This window comes from Rana temporaria, chromosome 1 (assembly GCF_905171775.1).
Source record: "Rana temporaria chromosome 1, aRanTem1.1, whole genome shotgun sequence".
NCBI lineage: Eukaryota > Metazoa > Chordata > Amphibia > Anura > Ranidae > Rana > Rana temporaria.
The window spans coordinates 540,121,163-540,148,751 of record NC_053489.1 but is presented as its reverse complement, the minus strand read 5'-3'; the positions used below and the strand labels follow the sequence as shown (position 1 = coordinate 540,148,751).

Below are 27,589 nucleotides of genomic sequence, written 5' to 3'. Positions count from 1 at the left end.
ATGATTTCATTTGTTAAAGGGGTTGTATAGGTTTGTTTTTTATTTTCTAAATATGTTCCCAGTGTCTTCCCGTAGGGATGTAGTCCCAAGGGAGGGGGCGAGCATGCTGACTAACCCCCAGGAAAAGCTAACCCCCCCCCCCCCACACTAAATCATGAATTAACTGATTAACATTTTTTGGAAAGTGGATTTAAGTTTTACTTTATACACCCCGATTACTGCCAGACCTGTTGAATCAAGAAATCACTTAAATTAGAAGCAGTTTGACAAAGTGGTGCATGTTAAAAGATCTCAAAAAACAACACATCATGCCGTGATCTAAAGAAATTTAAGAACAGATGAGAAACAAAGTCATTGCCATGTATCAGTCTGGAAAGGAATACAAAGCCATTTCTAAGGCTTTGGGACGCCAGCGAACCACAGTGAGAGCCACTATCCACAAACGGAGAAAACTTGGAACAGTGGTAAACCTTCCCAGGAGTGGCCGGCCTACAAAAATGACTCCAAGAGCACAACGACTCCTCATTCAGGTGATCATAAAATGAACCCCAAACATCATCTAAAACTGCAGACCTCACTTGCCTCAGTTAAGGTCAGTGTTCATGATTCAATAAGAAAAAGACTGGGCAAAAATGGCACCCATGGGAGAATTCCAAGGCAAAAGTCACTGCTGACCAAAAAAAGCACAAAGGCTCGGCTCATATCTGCCAAAAAACATCTTGATTATCCCCAAGACTTTTGGGCACATATTCTGTGGACGGATGAGACAAAATTGGACTTTACATCTAGCATAAAACCAACACAGCATTTCATAAAAAGAACATCATACCAACAGTCAAACGTGGTGGTAGTTTGATGGTCTGGGGCTGCTTTGCAAATAAAGGACCTGGACGGCCTGCCATAATTTATGGAAACCCTGAATTCTTCACTTTACCAGAAAATCTTGAAGGAGAACGTCCGGCCATCAGTGCACATGACCTCAAGTGCACTTGGGTTATGCAGCAGGACAATGATCAAAATCACAACAGCAAGTCCACTTCTTAATGGCTCAAAAAAAAAAAAAAAATGGATTCAAATCCAAATGACATTTTGTGGCATGACCTTAAAAAGGCCGTTCATGCTCCAAAACCCTCCAATGGGGCTAAATTAAAACCATTCTACAGAGAAGAGTGGGCCAAAATTCCTTTACAGCGACGTGAAAGACTCATTGCCAACACTTGATTGCAGTTATTGCTGCCAATGTTGGCACAACCAGTTATTAGGTTTAGGGGGCAATTATTTTTTCACATAGGGCCAGGCAGACTTGGACAGCTTTTTTCCCTTAATGAAATCATCATTTTAATACTGCAATTTTTTTTTTGCTTGGGCCATCTCTGTGTAATATTAACCACTTCCCGCCCAAGGTGCATCATGTGATGTCCTGGATTTTGAGTGGGGATATCTGGATGATGCCTGCAGCTACAGGCTACAGCTACAGGCATCATCCACATATCTTTTTTGGCCAGAAATTTCCTGCACCGAAGAATGAATTGGTCACTGCTGGAAGTTGAGCATAGAGCTTTCTGGTCATCTCTATGACCCTCGGAGGCTGGAGCGTGACTTTATGACGTCACTTCCAGGCGGGCAGAAGTAAACAATGCTGGAAAAGCCGAGACAGTTTCTTTCTAGCCTGAAGGAGAGATCTGGGGTCTTATAGACCCCAGCTCTGTCTATAAAGAGGACCTGTCACATACTATTCCCATTACAAGGGATGCTTACATTCCTTGTAATAAAAATAAAAGTGATGAAAAGAAAATTAATTTTTTTAAGAGAAAGTGTAAAAATAAAAAAGTTAACATTTTTTTTAAAGCACCCCTGTCCATGTGTGCTTACCCACAGAAGCGAATGCATACGGCGTTCAAATCACACATGGAGGTATTGCCACGTGTGAGAGCAAGACCAACAATTCTAGCCCAAGAACTCCTCTAACTCTTAACAGGTAACCTGTAAACATTTTTACACTTCGCCTATGTAGATTTTTAGGTACTGAGGTTTGGTGCCATTCCACGAGTGTGTGCAATTTTAAAGCTCGTCATGTTGGGGATCTATTTACTCAGTATAACATCTTCCACAGTATACAAAAAAAATGGGCTAACTTTACTGTTTTGTTTTTTTTAATTCATGAAACGTTGCCCCCCCCCCCCCCCAAAAAAAAACGCATTTGAAAAATCGCTGCACAAATACTGTGTGACATAAAAAGTTCCAGCGACTCTGCTAAGAAAAAAATATATAATGGTTTAGCGGTTCTGAGTAATTAAAAAAGAAAAAGAAAATTGGCCCGGATGGGAAGTGGTTAAAATTAGCTTGATGATCCGATTCATTTGAGTGTGGCAAACAAAAAAAAAACACAGAAGGGGGCAAATACTTTTTCACAGCACGGTGTGAGAAAACCTCAAAATATCACCCTTAGAGACATTAACAAACTATCCCATAGAGGGGGCACCAGGACATACTAAAAAGCTGATCTTGTTTATATTCATTGCTGCCATGCACTAGTAAAAACCAAACTTTCATAGTTATTGGTAAATGAAAAACTGACATTTTGAGCAAAAATCTTGGACCCATGGATACAATGTGTCTCTGGAGAAATTTAAAGAGCCCTGTACACATGGCAAGGACCCAAAGTGGCAATCTGATTTAACATGTTTTTTTTTTTTTTGCTTGTTCTATCCCATCTAGGGTACCTATACCGTTTTTAGGTAACACACACACGTCCAGTTTGTGGAGAATTCATGTTTATATAATGGAGGTAGTCTGATTTCTGGAAATAATAGTACGTTTGTAGTCACTTCTGTATGTACAAACCCCTCCCTATTAGAGTGTAAGCTCTCAGGAGCGGGGCCCTCTTAACCCTCTTATGAAATTGTATTGTCTCTTTTTATATTGTAAAAGCACTGCACAAACTGTTGGTGCTATATAAATCCTGTATAATAATACAACCTTAACAAAAAGAATACAAATATTGGAAGAGAAAACGGTAGTATGCCCGTGCTTTTCTCTATAAGTGCAGTGGGCCGCTGTGGCTGTCAGAAGGCCAGTCATACAAGAACACTAGCAAAACACATCATCAGTCTTGCTTGTTACAATCAAGTTCATGGGGGCCGACTCACAAATTTGGGACATGCTAGAAAATGTGTGATCATGTGGTTAGGGCTTATCCATACCAGATGCTTTGGGTGAATTTTTTTCCCCATGCTTCCTGAATGTGTACAGTAAAAATCAATGTTTTTTAATCACCCTACTTCACACCACTGTGTTCAGTTCCAGAGCTTGCATTTTTTTGCACGAGAAACCACATAAACACACAGTGCTCCTGAAGATTCAAGTGAAAAAAATAAAATAAAAAACGTATTAAAACGTGTAAATGTTTATTTGAAAACGCACACTGAATGCAAAAATTGTTGTGAACTAGCCCAGGGAGTGTGAACTGTATTTGGCATATCAGTTGGACTTTGGTTATACGTGGAAAGTGATTTTTTTTTAAAACATACATATCATACTTGCCTCCACTGTGCAGTTTGTTTTGCACAGTGTGGCTCTGATCATCATCTTCTGGGGTCACATCGTGGAACTCGCGGCTCCTCCTTGCATCGATCGGTAAACCCCCTAGGAGAAGTGCTCTCCTGGGGGGTTGGTTACCTTGCATACGTGCTCCCGAGTCCAGCATTTGCATCCAAAGACACAGAATGCCAGACTGGGCCACGCCCCCTGGTGCCCACGTCATTGAATTAGATTGACAGCAATGGGAGCAAATGGCTGCGCTGCCATCAATCTATCCAATCCAGACCGAGAACCCCAGGCAGAGAGGAAGAGCGCTTCGCCGCTGTATATGTAGTAAAGCATACTTGTTATACTCACTATGGAGGGTTAATGTTCATTGTGTAAATAAGGCTGTTTGATTCGCTCTAACCCCCTCCTTACACTGTCCCCCAAACCAGCTCCTGATAAAACAGGGCCTCGGGGGAAAGCTACACATGCTCAGTTTGGTGTGTATTGCTAGAGAGTTTTGTTTTCTCTTGGGAGAGTGCATGTGATCAGCACAGGGCCAATCAGTACTGTCCAGACAGAGGGTCAAGAAACTCCTACAAGCTTTAAACCAGACACTAATAGAAGTCACTAGAACTGCTATATACTGCCGATGAGAAATGGTATTTAGCAGTTTATATTTACTAAAATAATTGCACTTCCACGTTGTGTATTCAGCTCCTGAGTTTAGTAACAGAAATTTTTTAGACAATGCAATGTATTGTCGTTTTTTCGGCTATAAACAAAAAGAAAAAACAGCAAGGCAATTTACACTGCGATGAATATACATTATGCATCCCTTCTCAAGTGACTCTAGAATGGGTTCAAACTTGTTGTAGGAAGACAGTCAGGTACCATGAATTGCATATTCTTACATATAACACAATATCACTTTGTAGGCATAAAAAAAGTGATATGTGGGCATAGAATTATATACTAAAGAACAATCACCCTTTGTAGGAATCTGCTCTCCCACACCATTGTTCATCACTTTCCCACTAACCACATTACACTGCACTATGTAGGCGTTATCCCTTCGCTGGAGTAACATTAACTCACAGTCTAAACGTCACAACTTGCCAAACTCGCTTAACCACTTAAGAACCGGACCAATATGCAGGTTAAGGACCTGGCCCCTTTTTGCGATTCGGCACTGCGTCGCTTTAACTGACAATTGCGCGGTCAACGACGTGGCTCCCAAACAAAATTGGCGTCCTTTTTTCCCCACAAATAGAGCTTTCTTTGGTGGTATTTGATCACCTCTGCGCTTTTTATTATTTACGAGAATACTCCTTGCTGAATGTATAGAGAAAAAAGCACTTTGATAAATACAGATCTAGTTATTAGCCTTAGGTTTACAAGAATTCCAGCCTCAACCCAACTAGTTTAAAAAATGTCCCCCTCCCTCTCCTAGCACCTGGTTACGTGATCACCTTTGTCAGCCACGGTGGGTTGCAGGGAAGAGAGCTTATGACAACGACTGAATGGCTGGGATCAGTGACATCACGCATAGGCTCCCATGTCCCAGCCATTGTTGGTGCTCCCTGCACTCCTCTGCAGCCACTTCTGGCTTACACAGGGGAGTCAGATAACAGAGTGGGTGGAAATTGGCTAAATGTAGAACATCTTATGACAGTCGGCATGGGTGTTAGGAGGGACATTTTTTTTAAGACTAGTTAGGTTTAGGCTGTAATTTTACTTTAACCACTTCAATATCGGGCACTTTCAACCCTTCCTGCCCAGGCCAATTTTCAGCCTTCAGTGCTGTCACACTTTGAATGACAATTGCTCAGTCATGCAATAATGCACCCAAATTACATTTTAAAAATTTTTGGAGACAGAAAGAGCTTTTAAGTAGTGGTATTTAATCACCACTGGAGTTTATTTTTTGCTGAACAAAAAAAAGATCGAAAATTTTGAAAAATAAAAGAAAAAAGTTTTTCTTCGGTTTGCTGCACCGATGGGCATGATTAGGAAGCACTGATTGAGCTGCACTGATGATCATTTCCCACGATAGTGGGGAATGTGCCCTGTCATAATGCTTGTTACCAGCTCTCCTCTCCCCATGATGCGACAGCATGTGAGGAAATAATGTCAAAATGTAAGTTTGTTTACAAGGAGCAGCTGTGACTGGACTTCGTTGGGCATCGGAGGGAGAACAGCGCCCCATTGTTGGGCATCGGAGGAGAACAGCGGCCCCATCGTTGGCATCGGAGGGAGGAACAGCGGCCCCATCGTTGGGCATCGAGGGAGGACAGCGGCCCCATCGTTGGCATCGAGGAGGAACAGCGGGCCCCATCGTTGGGCATCGGAGGGAGGAACAGCGCCCCATCGTTGGGCATCGAGGGAGGAACATCGTCCCCATCGTTGGGAGAACCAGCAGCCCCATCGTTGGGCATCGGAGGGAGGAACAGCGGCCCCATCGTTGGGCATCGGAGGGAGGAACAGCGGCCCCCATCGTTGGGCATCGGAGGAACAGCTCCCCCATCGTTGGGCATCGGCAGGAGGCACAGCGGCCGCATCATTGGGCGAAGAGGGGAGGAACAGCCCCCCCCCTCGGCTGGGCATCGGTGGGAAGAACAGCCCCCCCCATTGCTGGTGTCCCCTCTTGATATTGGTGAAAAGAATAGCGCAAAGGCAAGTAAAGTGCCACATCCAGCCTCTGGGCCACAGTTTGGAGACCACTTGCTTAGATGAAGGACCTTAAAATTATAAAAAGATCTTAAATATATGTCAACTTGTCTGGATGATCCTCACCCATAATCTGACGTCTCCTCAATCTTATATTTATATATGAGTATTATCCGTGACAGTACTCAACAAGGATAAAAAAAAAAAAAGACTCCATAGTGCATTCTGTAATTAAAATCACGGTTTATTAAAATAAAAAAGTTAAAGGCCACTATTGGCTCTTGAAAAAAAAAGGTTTACACATGCTCCGCACTTCATAAGCCAAGGTTTGGTTGAATCCCTCTTTTCAATTCATACACAGATCTATGTTGAATGTTGGGACCATTGGCTAATTTACCTGGTTTGATATTCTTTAATGAACAACGTCACACCCACCATGTACGCATTACCGATGTTGAATTACCTTTTTCATGTTTGATATTGTGTACAGTTATACTTTTTCCAATAAAACTTATTTGAAACAGCAAAAAAAAAAAGTTGCAATCTTATGTGCAGTTGAGTCTTGCACTAAATACAAGTTTGCTGGTTCGAAATCTCCGGTCGAGTTTAAATTGATCACCAGGTCCACGTTGGTCTGTAGATGAAGAACAGGAAGCTGCTTCCTTATGGCGGCTCTGATAGAGGTCCTCTTTATGAAGAGATCTGGCCTTTATTTGACCCCATATCTCTCCTCTGGCCTCCAAAACATCAGATGAATCCCAGATTGGTTTGACCAGATGCAGGACATGTGGCAACGGCTTATAAATAAACAAACCAAATCTGAAAGTGACAAAATCCTTGTCGATTCTGGTTTCTAAAGGTTAAAGGATTGGGGGAACTTCTATAGTGTATGCTGAATCGGTCGCGTTGGGTATAGAACTGGTCCCATAAGTCCCAGCTCCCCCGTGGAGGTAGAGTCTTGGAAAAGCGATGGGGGATGGGGGTCTTCTGCCGCATATAAAAGTGATCAAGCTGCTCTTTAGCCACTCTGATCACTTTAACTAAAAAGAATTTCCTTGTAAAAAACATACCAAGATCATGGCTGTAGCTGCAACAAGATACACATTATCAAGTAAACTATTTGTTAATAATCTTACCCCAGCACTTGCAATTTACAACTTTTAATGCTGCTAGCTCCTGCTATCTTGGTTCTGCTTTCCTGAACTTTCCAGCCATCACAGTGGACACTGTAGTCTCCAGCCAGTCTGTTAGTATGGAGAAGGGAGGGAGGAGGAGGAAGGGAAGAAGGGCAATGCCTTGCCATCCTAGGGTATGGGGCTGTGTGTTTCTAATGATGTGGACAGTGTAGGGAGACAACTCTAGTCTCTGCATACAAGGGTGGCTCCATAAGATGCTGCAAGAGAAAGGAGCCATCCTGAAACAGAAAACCTGGGCAGCGGTCATGGCATCAATTTAAACTGGAATATAGACAAGGATTAAAAGACAAAAAAATCTGCATGCTCAGAAAGTGATTAAACCGGCATGTGAAAGTGCTCAAAAAACAGAGTGTGATAACAGTTCAACCACTTTTAACCGTGTGCAGCTCATATAGCACAGCGATGTACATCACTCTCTTCTGGATTTAAGGGATGTGTGTGCACCCCCTCCCCCTGCACCCATCTGACTCCCGTTGTAATTGGACAACCGCTGGATTTTTGTCAACAGGTTTCAGCCAAAGATTCCTGACTGAGACTTGTCAATTGTCCGTTTCCAATCACAGCCAAAATCCCTGTGTTGAAAAACACACAGGGCCCTGTACAGGGGGAATAATATGTTGCAGGGAGAAGAAACAAACAGATTAATAGTAAAAAGCAGCACATATTACATTTGTTAGGCATACCACTTCACCCCTTGATTACCCCCAGATGTTAACCCCTTCCTAGCCAGTGTCATATGTGCAGTGACAATGTGTAGTATTATCACTATTAGTGTCACTGGTTATGTCCGTGTCAGTCAGTGTACCCTCCCAGCCAGCGTCCGATTTCCCGCGACATTATCACAGTCCCAGTAAATCTCCAATTACTGCCATGACTAGTATAAAAAAAAAAATAGAAATTCTGATACACAGTATCTCACAAAAGTGAGTACACCCCTCGCATTTTTGTAAATATTTTATATCTTTTCATGTGACAACACTGATGAAATGACACTTTGCTACAATGTAAAGTAGTGAGTGTACAGCTGGTATAACAGTGTAAATGTGCTGTCCCCTCAAAAAAACAACACACAGCCATTAATGTCTAAACTGCTGGCAACAAAAGTGAGCACACCCCTAAGTGAAAATGTCCAGATTGGGCCCAAAGTGTCACAATTGTATGTGGCCACCATTATTTTCCAGCACTGTCTTAACCCTCTTGGGCACAAAGTTCACCAGAGCTTCACAGGTTGCCACTGGAGTCCTTTTCCACTCCTCCATGATGACATCAGAGAGCTGGTGGATGTTAGAGACCTTGCACCTTCTGTTTGAGGATGTCCCACAGATGCTCAATAGTGTTTAGGTCTGAAAACATGCTTGGCCATCACCTTTACCCTCAGCTTCTTTAGCAAAGCAGTGGTCATCTTGGAGGTTTGTCTGGGGTCCTTATGTTGGAATACTGCCCTGTGGCCCAGTCTCTGAAGGGAGGGGATCATGCTCTGCTTCAGTATGTCACAGTACATGATGGCATTCATGGTTCCCCCAATGAACAGTAGCTCCCCAGTGCTGGCAGCAATCATGTAGCCCCAGACCAAGACACTCCCATCACCATGCTTGACTTTAGCAAGACACACTTGTCTTTGAACTCTTCACCTGGTTGCCGTCACACAGAGACACCGTCTGAACCACATACGTTTATCTTGGTCTCATCAGACGGCAGGACATGGTTCCAGTAATCCATGTTCTTAGTCTGCTTGTCTTCAGCAAACTGTTTCGGGCTTTCTTGTGCAACATCTTTAGAAAAGGCTTCCTTCTGGGATGACAGCCATGCAAACCAATTTGATGCAGTGTGTGGCGTATGGTCTGAGCACTGACAGGCTGACCCTCCACCCCTTCAACCTCTGCAGCAATGCTGGCAGCACTCATACATCCCCAAAGACAACTTCTGAATATGATGCCGATACGTGCACTCAACTTCTTTGGTCGACCATGGTGAGGCCTGTTCTGAGTGGACACTGTCCTGTTAAACTGCTGTATGGTCTTGGCCACTGTGCTGCAGCTCAGTTTCAGGGTTTTAGCAAATCTTTTTATAGCCTATGCCATCTTTATGTAGAGCAACAATTCTTTTTTTCAGATCCTCAGAGAGTTCTTTGCCATGAAGTGCCATGTTGAACTTCCAGTGACCAGTATGAGAGAGAGAGAGTGATAACACCAAATTTAACACACCTGCTCCCCATTCACACCCGAGACCTTGTAACACTGAGTCACATGACACTGAGTGAAAATTGCTAATTAGCCCCAATTTGGGCATTTTCACTTAGGGGTGGACTCACTTTTGTTGCTAGTGGTTTAGACATTAATGGCTGTGCATTGAGTTATTTTGAGGGGACAGCAAATTTACACTGTTCTACAAGCTGTACACTCACTACTTGTAGCAAAGAGTTATTTCTTCAGTGTTGTCACATGAAAAGATAGAATAAAATATTTACAAAAATGTGATGGGTGTGCTCACTTTGAGATACTTTATATACCATAGGTTTGAAGGCGCAAAAAAATTCACACAAACCATACCAAAGGCATGTAGAAGAATACATTTGGGCCTAAATTTATGATTTTTTTCCCCAACATTTTTGGTCTTTTTACATTTATATAGGTGCATCGCAAAAAAGAAATTGAAGATCAAAAAGTTAATGATACAAGGAGGATAAGTCACAAAAGGTCATTGTTAAAGAAGCCGACTGTTTACAGAGTACTGTATCCAAGCATATTAATGGAAAGTTAAGTGGAAGGAAAAGATGTGGTAGAAAAAGATGCACAAGCAAGAGGGATAACCGCAACCTTGAGAGGTTTGTGAATCAAAGGCCATTAAAGAATTTGGGGAAGATTCACAAGGAGTGGATTGTGGCTGATCAGTGATTGAAGAGACACCACACATACAGATGTATCCAGGACATTTGCTACAACTGTCACATTCCTTGTGTCAACGCACTCCTGAACCAGAGACAACGTCAGAAGCGTCTTACCCAAGCTAAGGAGAAAAACGGTCTGGACTATTGCTCAATGGTCCAAAGTCCTCTTTTCGGAAGAAAGTACATTTTGCATTTGAATTCAAGGTCCCAGAGTCTGAAGGGAGAGTGGAGAGGCACAAAATCCAAAGTTGCATGAGGTCCAGTGTGAAGTTTCCACAGTCAATGATGATTTGGGGAGCCATGTCAACTGCTGGTGTTAGTCCACTGTTTTTTCTAGTCCAAAGTCAGGGCAGCCCTCTACCAGGAAATTTTAGAGAACTTCATGCTTCCCCTCTGCTGACCAGCTTTATGGAGATGCTGATTTCAATTTCCAGCAGGACTTGGCACCTGCCCACACTGCCAAAAGTGCCAATACTTGGTTTATTAATGGTATCACGGTGCTTGGTTGGCCAGTAAACTCGCTTGACCTGCATCAGTGGGAGGAATTTTGCCCCTTTGTGGGGTCATTGAGAGGAATATTGCCCCATCCATGGTGTCATTGGGAGGAATTTTGGACCTTTCTGGGGCCAGTGAGAGAAATTATTCCCCATTGTTGGTGTCAGTGGATGGATAGGTGCCCCAAGGGCCCAATAAAATAAAGCAAAGGGCCACATCCGCCCCCAGGGCCACAGTTTGGAGATCACTGGCTTAGATGCACATTAAGGACATGTCCCCAAGTAGCAGTAAATAAAATTGTAAATTGTCACTGGTATACCAATGATTGGAAAATCATTGCGAGTCTGGGACCATTTCTATAGCATAAATACGACTAAACCCATATTCTACATTTATCAGCAATGAGCAATGCAGATATTACAGCATTTGACAGAATGATTTGTACCATTGAGAAAGTAAACATTCTCTCAACTGGAACTTCATACATAACATAATAAGAATGTATAAACATAAATTTATACAAGAGCCAACGATCATCATTGTTTTTCAGTGCTCTAAAGTTATTCTGCATTTAAGCTGGCCATACATTATACAATTTTCTTATTCACTTTCCTTTAGATCTCCAACTATGTAGTGCAAGGGCCTTCCTGATTGCAAACAAATTGAAAAAGTGTTTAGGTTTTGGTAAATCTTAAGGAAAATTGTATAATGTATGGCCAGCTCTAGTTCTATTTCTAGGGTATATATGGGTTGTATTAAAATCATATACACTACCCTGCAATGCTGTTTTTATTAATAAATTACCTTTCTAGTAATAGTTTGAGAGATACTTGGGGAAAAATGCTGCATATTCCTGAACTATGCTACTCCCCAATGGCGGAGAAGTGCTCAGCCGATTCTTTAATTCACGGCTGCCGAAGCACACCACCATTTACTGTATGTAGCTAATGTTACTACCGTTTATTACAATACACAAAGTGGCTGAATGATTCTGTAATGGAAATAGATTTTACCACAATACCAGGCACTTTTACCCACTTCCTGCCCAGGCCAATTTTCAGCGCTGTCACACTTTGAATGACAATTGCACGGTCATGCAACGCTGTACTCATGACATTTTTATAATGTTGTTCACACATATAGAGCTTTACTTTAGTGGTATTTAATTACCAGTTTTTTTTTTTTTTTTTGCATAATATAAAAAAATAAAAAATAAAGTAAAAAAACATTTGAAAAAAAAAAACACGCGTTTTGTCCGTTATAAAATTTAGCAAATAAGTAAATCTTTCTTCATAAATACCAAATGTATTCTGCTACATTCCTTTGGTAAAAAATAAGTAAAATAAAAAAAAACAGTGTACATTATTTAGTCTGTAGGAAAGTTTCCTTGAGCCACAGTTTGGAGACCAATGGCCTAAGCAGTTTTACCCAAAGTTCTCCCTCCCCGCAACCTTCTGGGACATGTCACAGGTCATAGAAAGCTGCAGGACCATTCACAGGGCTCAGCTTAGCTCGCGAATGCGCAGTGAGGAGTGTGTACAGTATTTGTAGCTAGTGACTTTTTTTCAAATGGGGTGAAGAACCTCTAACTTCTCCACACATGACAATTAAGCATAAAGTGCCTTGGAATAATACTGAGGTTAAAGTGATTGTAAAGTCTCTTTTTTTTTAGATAACAAACATGTTATACTTCCCTCCTATATGCAGTGGTTTTGTACAGAGCAATCCAGATCCTCCTCTTCTCTGGTCCCTCTTCGCTGAACCTGGCCCTTCCCTCTGTTGAGTGCCTCCACAGAAAGCAGATTGCTATAGGGGTGGCCGAGCTGCAGCTCTGTGTGTCGATTCAGACACGGACCTGCCATTCGGCTCCGCCCCCTCTATCTCCCGATTGGCTAACTGACTTTGACGGACAGCCACGGGAGCCAACTGCGCTGCTGCGGTGTCTCAGCCTATCAGGAGAGAGAGTCCGGGATGGCTGAGGGACTCGTGGACTTCGCTGGACAGAGATGGGGCTCTGGTAAGCATTAGAGGGTGCTGCTACACACAGAGGGTTTTTTATCTTAAAGAATAGAATGCATTAAGATAAAAATAAACCTTCTGCCTTTACAACTCCTTTAAAAATGGAATTACAGGGTAATGTTTACAGTCCCAGCACAGTAGGTCTAAGCCACTGTAAGCAAAGTTTTCCCCCCTGTCATTCTATGACTACTGATGAAGGTATAGAGACAAACAAGGACAGCACACAAAGAACTGTAGCAAGAATGTGAACACATTAACACTAGAAATTCAAAGTAAAAAAAAAAAGTTAAAAAAAAAAAAAAATCTGTAATGCCAAACGTTACATATTCAAGAAAAAGAAACAGATCTACAACCACACGCTATAATTAAACTGTTAAATTATCTCAATACATTTCAATTTACCAGAACACGATTTATAAATACAATTCTACTAGAAATGCAGATCCAAAGTTAGTCAGAATTGGGTGAACATTCCAACATTTAGATTGGTAAACTATAGGTCTGATATGGTCTTTGTTAGCACTGTCCACAACAATAAAATCAGTCTGTATATGCAGTAAAGCATGCTTGTTATACTCACTGTGGAACCAAAGGGGTTAATCCTCTGCATTGTGTAAAAAGGCTATTTGACCCTGTATGAACATATCCTCCCCTTCTATTACTGTCCCCAATCCATCTGCACATGCTCAGTTTGAGGTGCATTGCTTTTTTTTGGGGGAGGGTGCATGTGATCACCACAGAGCCAATCAGCACTGTCCAGAGGGTCAGGTGTCATGAAGCCTCATAGGACAGTGAGAATAGAATGAAAACTCCTACAAGCTTTAACATACACTGATAGACGTCACAAGACTGATATATCTTGCTGATGAGAAAAGGTAATTAGCAGTTTATATTTACTAAAACGATTGCATTTTCATGTTCTGTGTACTGTGCGAGACCAAATATAGTGAATGCAGGCTCCTGGGTTTAGTAACACTTTAACAAAGCAGGTACCGGTACTTATTTCCTATACCAACCATTAGAAAGATCAACAGGCGCAGACACTTTTTTTTTCATATACCTGTAAGGCAAAAGGCATAATGAGCTAGTATGCACCGCATACTAGCTCATTATGAAATACTTACCTTAGAACGAGGCCTCGTTATCCCAGCCGGTCCACGACGAGGAAGAGGACATTTTCCCTTGGCGTGTCTTTCGGGTATCGCGGCTGGAGCCGCGATGTCGTCACTCCTACGCATGCGCACGGGAGACTTCTTTCTGGCAAGGTCCGGCGTCAGCTGGGCTTTCAGCCGAAAATCCTTGATGCGCCGCTGAAGTCAGTGGCTCATTGCAAGGGGAATATCTCCTAAACCATACAGGTTTATATGAGGTTTATATGATAGATTAACCTCCTTCTATCCTCCTGAAGAAGCTTAGGTATGAAATGCGTTGAGGTAATAGACCACTCTCCATTTGTTTCATGGTTTGATGATTGAAAAATTGCAAAGGTGAAGGGCTATGCCCAACTTCACAATGAAATGTGTACCAACAGCAGAAATCTTATACGCATTAATATGCATAAACACGCAATACAAACACAAATGCACAATTTTAGCTGGAGCTTTAAGCTGTCACCTCTGGCGTAATTATATATATATATATATATATATATATATATATATATATATATATATATATATATATATAATATATATATATATATATATATATATATATATTTTTTTAAACCCACAAATCAAAAAAAAACAACTACTGCAGTAAGTTAATGTATAACTTATGAGGCTCAACAGATGTAAAAGTACACACAGTTCCTTGAAAAAGTATTCACACCCCTTGAAATGTTCCATATTTTGTCAGGTTACAACCAAAAATGTAAATGTGTATATTAGGATTTTATGTGATAGACCAATACAAGTGTGGCACATAATTGTGAAGTGGAAGGAAAATGATAAAGGGTTTAACATTTTTTACAAATAAATATCTGAAAAGTGTGGCGTGCATTTATATTCAGCCCCCTTTACTCTGATACCCCTAACTAAAATCTAGTGGAACCAATTGCCTTCAGAAGTCACCTAATTAGAAAATAGAGTCCACCTGTGTGTAATATAATCTCTGTATAAATACAGCTGTTCTGTGAAGCCCTCAAAGGTCTGTTAGAGAACCTTACTGAACAAACAGCATCATAAAAGCCAAGGAACCCACCAAACAGGTCAGGAATAAAGTTGTGGAGAAGTTTAAAGCAGGGTTAGGCTATAAAAAAAATATCCCAAGCTTTGAAGATCTCACAGAGCACTGTTCAATCCATCATCCGAAAATGCAAATAGTATGGCACAACTGCAAACCTACCAAGACATGACCGTCCACCTAAACTAACAGCCGGGCAAGGAGAGCATTACACCGAGAAGCAGCCAAGAGGTCCATTGTAACTCTAGAGGAGCTGCAGAGATGCACAGCTCAGGTAAGAGAATCTGTCCACAGGACAACTATTAGTCGTGCACTGCACAAATTTGGCCAATATAGAAGCGGGGCAAGAAAAAAAAGCCATAAGAAGTCCCGTTTGCAGTTTGCGAGAAGCCATGTGGGGGGACAGCAAACATGTGGAAGAAGGTGCTCTGGTCAGATGAGACTAAAATGTAAATTTCTGGCCTAAAAAACAAACGCTATGTGTGTGGGAAAACACTGCACATCACCCTGAACACACCATCTCCACTGTGAAACATGGCGGCATCATGTTGTGGGAATGCTTTTGTTCAGCAGGGACAGGGAAACTGGTCAGAGTTGATGGGAAGATAGATGGAGCCAAATACAGGGCAATCTTAGAAGCCCAGCAGGACCTTGAAACTTGCAGCTAGAGCTACAATGGAATGGTTTAGATCAAAGCATATCCGTGCATTAGAATGGCCCACTCAAAGTCCAGACCTAAATCCAATTGAGAATCTGTTGCAAGACTTGAAAATTGCTGTTCACAGATGCTCTCCATCCAATCTGACAGATCTTAAAGCGGGGGTTCACCCTATCGACGGGAAAAAAAAACTTTTTTTTTATTTTACCTTAAAATCAGGCATTGTAGCGCGAGCTACAGTATGCCTGTCACGATTTTTTTACTGCCGTACTCACCTTGTAGTCGTCCATCGAAGATTCCGGGGAATGGGCGTGCCTATGGAGACGGAGGATGATTGACGGCCGGCTCTGGCGCGTCACGCTTCTCCGGAAATAGCCGAAATAGGCTCGGTCTTCACGACGCGTGCGCATAGCCTGTGCGCAGGCGCCGTGAAGAGCCGAGACCTACTCCGGTTGTCTTCGGGGAGAGTGACGTGCCAGGGCCGGCCGTCAATCATCCTCCCTCTCCATAGGCACGCCCATTCCCCGCGGGAGCCGGAATCTACGATGGACGACTACAAGGTGAGTACGGGGTTAAAAAAATCGGGACAGGCATACTGTAGCTCGCGCTACAATGCCTGTCTCGATGGTAACATCATGGGATTGTGGGTGAACTACCGCTTTAAGCTATTTTGCAAAAAAGAATGGGCAGAAATAACACTCTCTAGATGTGAAAAGCTGGTAGAGACATCCCCAAAAAGTCTTGCAGTTGTAATTTCAGCAAAAGGTCATTCTACAAAGTATTGACTCAGGGGGCTGGACACAAATGCACACCACACTTTTCAGATATTTATAAAAAAAAATAATTAAAAACCCTTTCATTTTTCTTCCACTTCACAATTAGGTGCCACTCTGTGTTGGTCTATCACATAAAATCCCAATAAAATATATTTACCTTTTCAGTGAACAAAAAATTGGAAAATTTCAAGGGGGTATAAATACTTTTTCAAGGCACTGTATAAACCTTAGTCAACTGTACTGTATGATCAGCAAATCCTTCCTTGGATTCAGTCATTTTTCAAAGTCTATACACAGCCAAGGATTCCATCATATTCAACTCTTGCATACTTTCAGCTTTTGTGCAAAATACTACACAGTAGGATGCATGTTCTGGTCCTCGTCCTCTGGGCAAGCTTTTCAGTTTATGTGACATAATGATATGCTACATGTGTTTATTTCTTCTCAGCTGTGTTTGCGCTGTGGGTCTACAAAAGTAGTGCTTTGTTACAGATGCAGGAGAAATATTGAGCCAAAGGCATTGAGAAACCACTTAGCAGAGATGCCTGTCCCTGCTGTGCAGATCATCTGTGCTTTCTCAACATGACTGGCCTAAAACCAATTTTTTACTTCATCCACAGCTTTCTGAAAAGGTGAGGCTGCCATTCTAAGGCCAGGCACATGTGTGGATCCTTTTGTCAGAGTTCACAAAAAAAAAAAAAAAAAGTGAAAACTGCCTGTAGTTGGTATAAACACAGACAGTTCAAACACCATTATAAGTCATTCTCAGCTGGGCGCTATTTTGTTGAATGGACAGACGAGGTATTTAAATATTCTGCATATTGACTTGCTTATCAATGCCTACTAGAGCAGCACGATTCTGGCCAAAATGAGAATCACGATTTTTTGCTTAGAATGAAGATCACGATTCTCTCACGATTCTCACGGCATAAAATCTTTTACATTTATACAAAAAAAAAAAAAAATGGGCTAACTTTACTGGCTAGTTTTTTTTTTAAATTCATTAAAGTAATTTTTTTCCCAAAAAATTGCATTTAAAAAGACTGCTGCGCAAATACAGTGCAACATAAAATATTGCAGCAACCGCCATTTTATTCTCTAGGGTCTCTACTAAAAAAATACATAATGTTTGGGGGTTCCAAGTAATTTTCTAGCAAAAAAAAAATAATGATTTTAACTTGAAAAGAGCTGTCAGAAAAAGGTTTGGTGTTTAAGTGGTTAAACGTTCCTAATTTACATACAGACGTTTATTCCTTTGATATACAAGTCAATGTGATACAATGTTTAGACTTAACTTTCCACTGATAAAGAATGTTTTCAAAACTTGGCAAGCTGCCCAGACTTGGCAGATTGCCCAGACTTTGACTTTTGGCTGAGAGCAGACAGGAAATTCTTTGCATACCAAAGTGCAGAGAGAAAATTATTTTCATGTCAAAGATCGTGAATCGCAAAAAGATCGCAATAACGATTCTTGACGATTAATCGTGCAGCTCTAATGCCTACCCTACAAGATTATAAATGACCACATCAATAGTAGAGACTACACAGTGTACAGCTAGCATGAGCCCAGAGCAGCATTCCACTCTACTTATTAACCACCTAACGACCGCCGCATGTATATATACGTCCACAGAATGGCACGTACAGGCAGATGGGCGTACCTGTACGTCCCTGCCTTTCCGCAAGTCGGGGGTCCGATCGGGACCCCCCCCCCCCGCGTTACATGCGGCGGTCGGTAGCTCTGGGAGCGATTCGGGATGAGGGGGTGGCCATTAGTTTCTAGCCGCCCCCTCGCGATCGCTCCCCGGAGCTGAAGAACGGGGAGAGCCGTATGTAAACACGGCTTCCCCGTGCTTCACTGTGGCGGCTGCATCGAATGTGTCATCCCTTTTACAGGGAGACACAATCGATGACGTCAGACCTACAGCCACACCCCCTACAGTTGTAAACACACACTAGGTGAAACATAACCCCTTCAGCGCCCCCTGTGGTTAACTCCCAAACTGCAACTGTCATTTTCACTATAAAGAATGCATTTTAAATGCATTTTTTGCTGTGAAAATGACAATGGTCCCAAAAATGTGACAAAATTGTGCGAAGTGTCCGCCACTATGTCGCAGTCACAAAAGAAAAAAAAACGCTGATCGCCGCCATTAGCAGTAAAAAAATTTTTTTTTATAAAAATGCAATAAAACTATCCCCTATTTTGTAAACGCTATAAATTCTGCGCAAACCAACCGATAAACGCTTATTGCGTTTTTTTTTTACCAAAACTATGTAGAAGAATACGTATCGGCCTAAACTGAGGAATTTTTATATATATATATATATATATATATATATATATATATATATATATATATATATATATATATATATATATATATATATATATATATATATATATATATATATATATATATATATATATATATATATATATATATATATATATATATATATATATATATATATATATATATATATAATTTGGGGATATTTATTATAGCAAAAAGTAAAAAATATTGAATTTTTTTCAAACTTTTCGCTCTATTTTTGTTTATAGCGCAAAAAATAAAAACCGCAGAGGTGATCAAATACCACCAAAAGAAAGCTCTATTTGTGGGAAAAAAAAGGACGTCAATTTTGTTTGGGAGCCACGTTGCACGACCGCGCAATTGTCTGTTAAAGCGACGCAGTGCCGAATCGCAAAACCTGGCCTGGGCTTTTAGCTGCATTTTGGTCCGGGGCTTAAGTGGTTAACATACAGTTGTGCTCAAAAGTTTGCATACCCCATGTAGAATTGGTAATATGCAGTCTACCATTTTTCTGAAGAAAACATGAGTGAGCAAGAAAAACACATCTCTTATTTCTTATGGGATTCATATTCAACTGTAGTTCCTAACAGAATGGCACAATCATAAAACACCCCAGTTCAAAAGCCTGCATATTGTTAGTTCCTAATACTGTGTATTGTCCCCTTTAGCATCATAATTGGGTGCAGTCTTTTGTAATAATGGTCTATGAGGCCCCGAATTCTTTCAGGTGGTATAGTGGCCCATTCGTCTTGGCAAAATGCCTCCAGGTCATGCAATGTCTTTGGTCGTCTTGCATGAACCGCACATTTGAGCTCTCCCCAGAGTGGCTTGATGATAGGAAGGTCAGGAGACAGACGGCCACTCCAGAACCTTCGCCTTTTTCTGCTGTAACTACTGGAGGGTCAAGTTGGCTTTGTGCTTAGGGTCATTGTCGTTCTGGAAAAATCCAAGAGCTTCATATGCAGAAGAATGCAAATGGTCTGCCAATATTTTCTGATAACGTGCTGCGTTCATCTTGCCATCAATTTTCACAAGATTCCCCATGCCCCAAAAAAAACCTCAGTGAGATATGCTTCACAGTGGGGAAGGTATTCTATTCACTATAGGCCTTGTTGACCCCTCTCCAAAACATAGCACCTATGGTTGTGACCATAAAGCTCTATTTTGGTCTCATCAAAACATAACAGAGAAAGTATAACATGTTTGCTATTTAAAAAAAAAAAATGAAATGTTACAACCCCTTTAACGCTGGGATAAGTGTATAAATGTAGCAGGGGAGTATGTCGAAAAATAAATGCAGTTTCCATTCCTTGAAATTTGAAAAAAGTCCATATAGACAGTCCAAAGTGTGATGTTCAAAATAAGCAAGTAATGAAAATGTGAAACCAAAGAAATTAGTGCTCTTCCTCTTCACAAGTAGAAGAACACCGCACTCGCTGTAAATATATGACCCCTTTTACTCAAAGTAAGGCCTGCTTTTAGGTACCCCCAACTGGAAAACTCTAACACATGGCTCTTGACTCCTCAATCGGCTTTCTGCTCCATCTGCTAAGACATCCCATACACATGGACATTATAAGCTTAATAGCACTTCTGCGCCTGGAGGTTCACCCGAAAAGTTAATTTTTAACATTAGATTGATGCTCATTTTGTCAAGGGGAATCGGGTAGTTTTTTTTAAATCGAAGCAGTACTTACCGTTTTAGAGAGCGATCTTCTCCGCCGCTTCCGGGTATGGGCTGCGGGACTGGGCGTTCCTATTTGATTGACAGGCTTACGACAGGCTTCCGACGGTCGCATACATCGCGTCACGATTTTCCGAAAGTAGCCAAACGTCGGTGTGCAGGCGCCGTATAGAGCCGCACCGACGTTCGGCTTCTTTCGGCTACTCGTGACGCGATGTATGCGACCGTCGGAAGCCTGTCAATCAAATAGGAATGCCCAGTCCCGAAGACCATACCTGGAAGCGGCGGAGAAGATCGCTCTAAAACGGTAAGTACTGCTTCGATTTTAAAAAACTACCCGATTCCTCTTGACAAAATGAGCATTAATCTAATGTTAAAAAATGTTTTTCGGGTGAACTCCCGCTTTAAGAAACTGTTTATATCTCATTACATAAAAAGAAAGAAGAGCCTCTCATAGCATCGGAAATTCAATCTTAATAATTAAAAGTAGGGATGCGCCGATTAAGACAAAATACGGGTACCGGTACCTTTTCTCAAGTACTCGCCGATACCAATTACCGATACCTACTTTTAGTGTAATGGGACCGTTTTTTTAAGACTAATGAAAAATTTAAAAGCTGCAGATCAGTGCAATTTGGACTTCCAATTTCATTGCGGCTTGCCACTTAATTTAACAGAAGTCAATGGAAGTCGCAATGAAATCTCAAAAAAGTAGTAGCATTTGCATAAGAAGTACTCGTGCAAATGCTTAATATCCATGTGACGCTAGTTAAAAAGATAAAAATGCACTTTCATCAATAAAAAATATCAAGCTTATTAAAGTATTGAAATGGAAACAAAGCGCCGGTTAGTGCTCCATCTGCGCGCCAAAGACCGGAAGTGACATGTCCCGGAAGACGCACCCAACACGTTTCACCAGCAACGTCTGACGTCATCAGAGGTCCTTAATACATCAACAGTAGTACAAGGTTTTTCTTCTGAAATTATGTCTTCCGTTTGCACCAAACATGTCTGCTGTTACTGTGGTCAAGGAACTCTGTCTTTGATTCATAAGGTCACAGAGCATTGTTCTTTCTAAATAGCAATGGCTTTTCCTGGCACATCGCTCATAAGCGGATCTAAAGCCTTAAAGTGATATTAAAGTCTTGTTTTTTTTTTTTTCTTTTTTAAATAACAAACATGTCATACTTACCTGCTCTGTGCAGTGGTTTTACACAGAGCAGCCCAGATGATCATCTTCTCAGGTCCCTTGCTGGCTCTCCTAGCCCCTACCACCTGCCAAGTGCCCCCACAGCAAGCGGCTTACTATGGGAGCACCGGAGCCGAGCCGCTGCTCTGTGTTCATTCAGACACAAAGCTGCAGCTCGGCCCTGCTCCCTCTCTCTCCTCCTTGGCTCACTGACTGACAGCAGCAGGAGTCAATCAAATGCTGTGCCAAGGGAGAAGGGGGTGGGGCCAAGCTGCCTGCTCTGTGTCAATCAATGCTGACAAGGCATCAGGGCTAACAAGAGTGAGCCCACATGGGTGCCCTCATGGAAAACGGCTTTTATTGGGGCACACAACGAAGAGGAAAATACTGTAGTACCAGCAGGGGACCCCAGAAGAAGAAGAGGATCGGGCTGCTCTGTGCAAAACCATTGCACAGAGCAGGCAAGTATTAGGGTTTAATTTCACTTTAAATTGGTGCAATCTCTTTCTTAATTATCCTGCAGATACTGCAATAACATTTTTGACACTACTATGTTTAGACACTACTTTCAACTCTTGAGCGCAATTTGTAGACTGGTCAGTCCTAGACAAATGTGCACTTGATTAAAATTCTATTTAGTAAATTACAGTTAAATGTTGATTTCAAATGATTTAGCAAGCTTTTTAAATTCCTTTTCAGACTCATAGGCATTCACAACCTACTTTCTGAGGGCCTTTAAGAGCTCTATGATCTTGGCATAACAACTTTGTTATGCCACTTTGCATGTCAATAGCAAAGAGAACACCAGACCCCTAGACAAACGAGGTATAAAAAGACTCCACCTGAATATTCCTTATGGAGGTTCTAATCATTGGCAACTAATCTGGAATTCTAATTTCATAGAGAGAACTGGTTGTAAATGTAGGGCTGCATATACTTTTACCACGACAAGCAGTAGTGCTAAACAGAGACCTGATTGAGTCAGATAGGGGACACACCTGCTCCACACAGCTAGAACAGTCTTATTCAATGGATTAAAGCTGGCTATATTCTGGTATTGCTTCAGTGGGCACAACAAAAAATAAATAAAAACATTTCTTCATCCACACGATCAGACTTTCCGATGGGAATTGTGTGATGGTAGGATGTTGTTGGATAATACGACCATTTGAATGCTCCATTGGACAATTGTCAGAATTTCCGACAACAAATGTGTAATGTCGGATTAGCCGATTGTTTTTTCCAATGGACTTGTGTACACACAAAGTACAAACACACATGCTCCTAACCAATGCCAACCATAAGACAACATTAGCAGAAGTTGCCCAAAGGATGGCACTAAAGAGCCGAAAAAACACGTTTTGTGTATGTTGGCCAACAATTCTTTGCGGTTTGTATGCAAGACAAGTTCACGGCCAAGGCCCTTTGCACAAAATTTCACGGCTTTGCCTGATTGAAATCCGATCGTGTGTACAAGGCTTAAGACTATCCCTGCTGTACAAGGACTACAAGAACCCGATATTGGCTCCAATTATGGCAACCACACTATTAAAATAAAAAATAAAAATACATTTAATTATGTATTAAGGAATACAGAGCTGCAGTAACTTGTCTTTTACAGTATATCCTTCTAAAGTTTATCTTTAACCTCTTGCGGTACGCCCATTACTTTATTTTACCACCCTCAAGTTTAATTCAGCTTGAAATCCCTTTGCATATTCTTATTACTCATATTGTACACAATTTCACTTTCTGCTAATAAATTATCCCAGCTGTTTCATTTGCATATAAACAAGATGAACTTTCCATCAGACATGAGTCACATAAAGCTTATTTATGAGAACACCAAAATGCAATCAATATACATCGACTTTGTCCCTTTTTGGGCTGCATGAAATCCAAACCATGCTCTAAATCCTGGACATAGTCTGTCAAAACTAGACATTGTAAGCGGAAGGCCTAATCAATTACATTCTAGAGAAAAAAAGAGCTTGAATGCAATGGAGGTTGATCTAATGTTCAAGTGTTACTAAACCCACAAGAGTAAAATCAGTCTGTATATGCAGTAAAGCATGCTAGTTAAACTCACTGTTGAACCTAAGGGTTTAATCCTTCACAATGTGCTTGTAGGGTTGTCTCGATACCGATACTAGTACCGGGACCGATACTGAGCATTTGCGCGAGTACTTGTACTCGCACAAATGCTCCCGATACTTATATATATTTTTTCCTCAAGTGAGGAGAGGGGGCGGAGAGCGGGTGCAGAGAGGGGGTGGAGAGCGGGGGGCTGAGAAGGGGCGGAGAGCTAGCAGCGGAGATCGTGCCAACTGCTGAGCTGAGAGTGGGCGGAAAGGGGCGGAGAGCAGGTGGAGATCAGACGAGCAGGAAGGACATCGTAGCAGGCAGACTTCAGCAAGTAAAAGATTGTGTGAACTGTGAAGTGACTATAGCCATTTAGATGTAACACAGCAATGTGCTTCTGTCCAGCCGGATTCTCAGCACCCACCTGCACTCCCGCAGCATCGCTCCCTGCCGTTTGTCACACTAGAGCCGGCGATGGAAAGCTTTTCCTAGGCGGCTCCTCCCCAGCTCTGACATGTCTCACAGGTCATGAGGAGGAGCCCGAGAGGAGGGGCAGCTCTCTCACTGAATTGAGCCGCGCTGTATCTGAGGTCTGTGTTTGGAGGGGTGAGTTTTAAAGTGTGCCAATTCTGCCTAGGAAAAGCTTTACATCCCCGGCTCTAGTGTGACAAACGGCAGGGAGCGATGCTGTGGGAGTGCGGGCGGGTGCCGAGAATCCGGCTGGACAGAAGCACATTGCTGTGTTACATCTAAATACAGAAGCCTGGCTTCCGCCCACCCTCTCCAGACACAGGGTGTCTGTGCTGGGAGAGGGAAGACATTCCTGTATCCACCACCCACCTGCACTCTGCACCCAACTGCACCAACCTACACCCATTGCCCAACTGCACCCACCTGCACCCTGCCCTCTGTACTCCCTGCACCCACTGCCCACCACCCACCTGCACTCTGCACCCACCTGCACTCTGCACCCTGCCCTATGTACTCCCCTTCACTCACTGCCATCTATCTGTGCCCATATGGAAAGCCGCACTCCGGATAAACTTGAGGAAGTTGTCTTTATTGATAAAAGTAAGACATGTACATCCAAAGATACAGTCACATAAGGGGACAGCCGACGCATTTCGCACACAATTAGTGCTTAGCCATGACTAAGCACAAATTGTGTGTGAAACGCGTCGGCTGTCCCCTTATGTGACTGTATCTTTGGATGTACATGTCTTACTTTGATCAATAAAGACAACTTCCTCAAGTTTATCCGGAGTGCGGCTGTCCATCGATTTCCATGTTTTCCATGTTTGCCTAGTGCATTGCAAGCACCTTGGACTCCTGGGAGGTTCCTCCAATTGTCTGCTAAAGATCCACCTGGAGCGGTGACTCCCTTCCCTTATCTGTGCCCATAAGTGCCACCTATCAGTGCCAGCTAACCTGTCAGTGCCAGCTATTAGTGCCCATCAGCGCCAGCCAATAGTCAGTGCCCATAAGTGCCACCTATCAGTACCAGCCACCTATCAGTCCCCATCTGTCAAACTGTCACATGACACTGGAAAAAAAAGTATTGGTAATCGGTATCGGCGAGTACTTGAAAAAAAAGTATCGGTACTTGTACTCGGTCTTAAAAAAGTGGTATCGGGACAACCCTAGTGAAAAGGCTGCCAAATTCTGTCTTCTTCAATCCTCCCCTTTTAATGTCTCCAATCCATCTCCTGATAAAACACAGCCTTTGGAGTCACTCTGCACACGCTCATTTGGTGTGTATTGCTAGAGTTTTTTATTTTATTTGGGAGGGTGCATGTGATCAACACAGGGCCAATCATAACTGTCCAGACAAGGAGTCAGGGGTCATGCAGCCTCATAGGACAGTCAGAGTACAATGAAAACTCCTCCTACAAGCTTTAACCAGACACTGATAGAAGTCACAAGGCTGCTATATACTGCTGATGAGAAAAGGTATTTTGCAGTTTATATTTACTAAAATCATTTCATTTTTATGTTCTGTGTACTCTGGGAGACCAGATATAGTGAATACAGGTTCCTGGATTTACTAACACTTTAAATGAAAAACTGCGGGAGCGGTCAGCCTCTTATTGTTTTTAATAGGACTGTCTCCTGCAGCCAATCGAGAACCTCTGCTAGGGTTCCTGCATATGATCAAAGTCCCATTTGCAAGTGTGAATGAGGCATGTAACATACCTAAAAATGAATAGTGGTTAGATAAGGGGTAAAGCAGTGAAGGTGACATTCATGAATCAGTGCAGGTGTACCTAGTGCATTGAAATTACAGTGATTGATTTACCTGCAATGAATGTCTGGTGAATGTCACATTCACTGCTATATAAATGCGGGTTAAAATGTTTATTTGCCGCTCCAAGAATAAGACACTGGTCCTTAGAAAAGGTGTTTGAGGTTGGGATACATGCACATAATCTATATAAACTACAAATGTGAAATCCTACCTTGGGAAGACTAACAGGCGTCCTCTGTCTTGTGCGGGCACTTTTAATTAACGTTCGCTGATCTCCTGGAAGCAAGTGATACTTCATGGCTTCTATGAGGTAATCTTTACAGGCACTGCTATTCTTCACCAGAGCTTCTTCCTCAACCCTCTGCAAGACAATATCATTCACATATTTAGAATTTGCTGTTAGTGTTGCTATCATAATGGTCTACAAGAATCAGATGCAGGAAAGGGTGGAGGAGCTGTCTAGCACATGGATTAAAGAAACCTACCGTCAAGAATTTCCACCCAATTGGTGGTAAGTTGTCTTGATACGCTTTGAGCCCTTGTTTACACCAAAAGTATCTATGGTCAAAATATAAAATCATATTTTCATTTCCACATTGTATTTATAACCTACTCCTATTAAGCCAACAATGTAGAAGTTTGCAAACTAAAAGTATAACTAAAGGCATTTTTTGGGGATAGAGTAGAGAGGGATTAGAACCTGTGTCAGCTTTATTTGCTGTCTGTGCCCCTGTTAAAGCGATTCATCTTCTCTCTTTGTCCCGTTTATCATTTTCATTGAAAGTAAAAATTCTTAATTTTGGGTTGTCCACAGAAAAGTAGTAAGAGGGCAAATCCTCCAATGGGGACACTAGTTCTGGTGACCTGGGGGTCCCCAAGTAATTTCCTTAAATTTTCACAGATTTCTTCTCACTTCCCTTTTGACTATGGAACAGGAAGTGAAGGGAAATCTCCACAACAGGACACAGATGGTGAAAAAAAAACCAAAAAAAATAAAAACTGAAAAAGGGGTTATAACCAACCATTGTTTTGCCTTTAGTTGTACTTCAAGTGGGGTACACACAATAAGAAAATCGGGCGAACAATAGTCCGATTTTCCTTGTTTCACAGCAAGTCGAAATTGAGGAAGGAAATGTACAAAAACTCTCATACGACAAAGGCTTCTTTTTTTCGGTTTATGGTTTCTGGCCATGCGCAGTCTTTTACTGATTTTTGTCATATGAAAAATAGTACACATTGAAACGAAAATCGCTCGTTCTGTTCCCGTACGAGAAAGAGAAATAATTAGTTTTAACCTTCGGAAATTTTTGTACGGAGGGTCGGAATCAGCTGTTGAAAGTTGTGTACACACCATAAGAAAATTGTACGATTGTTCCTCAGATGAAAATGTTCGCCCAAATTTCTTATAGTGTGAACAAGGCTTTGCGGTGCGAAGATCCCCACATTTACTTTTTTTAATTCTGTGACATGTATTTACTATGCCCTGTGAGTAGGCACTGCTGTGTCACCCTTTTCTCAGAGCCTGCCTTCTGAACTACAGAGGTGGTATAGCACTGGTATGGCACAGATTGCAGGCAGAAAAGTACCATTGGATATATAGTCTTCAGAAATTGAACACAAAAACAGCAGAGGAGAAGCTGCAAAGAATGCAGGGAATCCAG

The 27,589-nt window shown here is 41.9% G+C and overlaps 1 protein-coding gene across 4 annotated transcripts in view; it reads right to left on the bottom strand.

The window, feature by feature from the left end:
- Window positions 1–27,589, bottom strand: part of KLHL2 (kelch like family member 2) — a 208,647-nt gene that overhangs the window by 24,989 nt on the left and 156,069 nt on the right. For all 4 annotated transcript variants that reach the window (XM_040332792.1, XM_040332800.1, XM_040332814.1 and 1 more), the window contains one exon: window positions 26,140–26,289. In XM_040332792.1, the coding sequence (XP_040188726.1) occupies window positions 26,140–26,289 (150 nt within the window). The remainder of the gene's footprint in view (window positions 1–26,139; window positions 26,290–27,589) is intronic.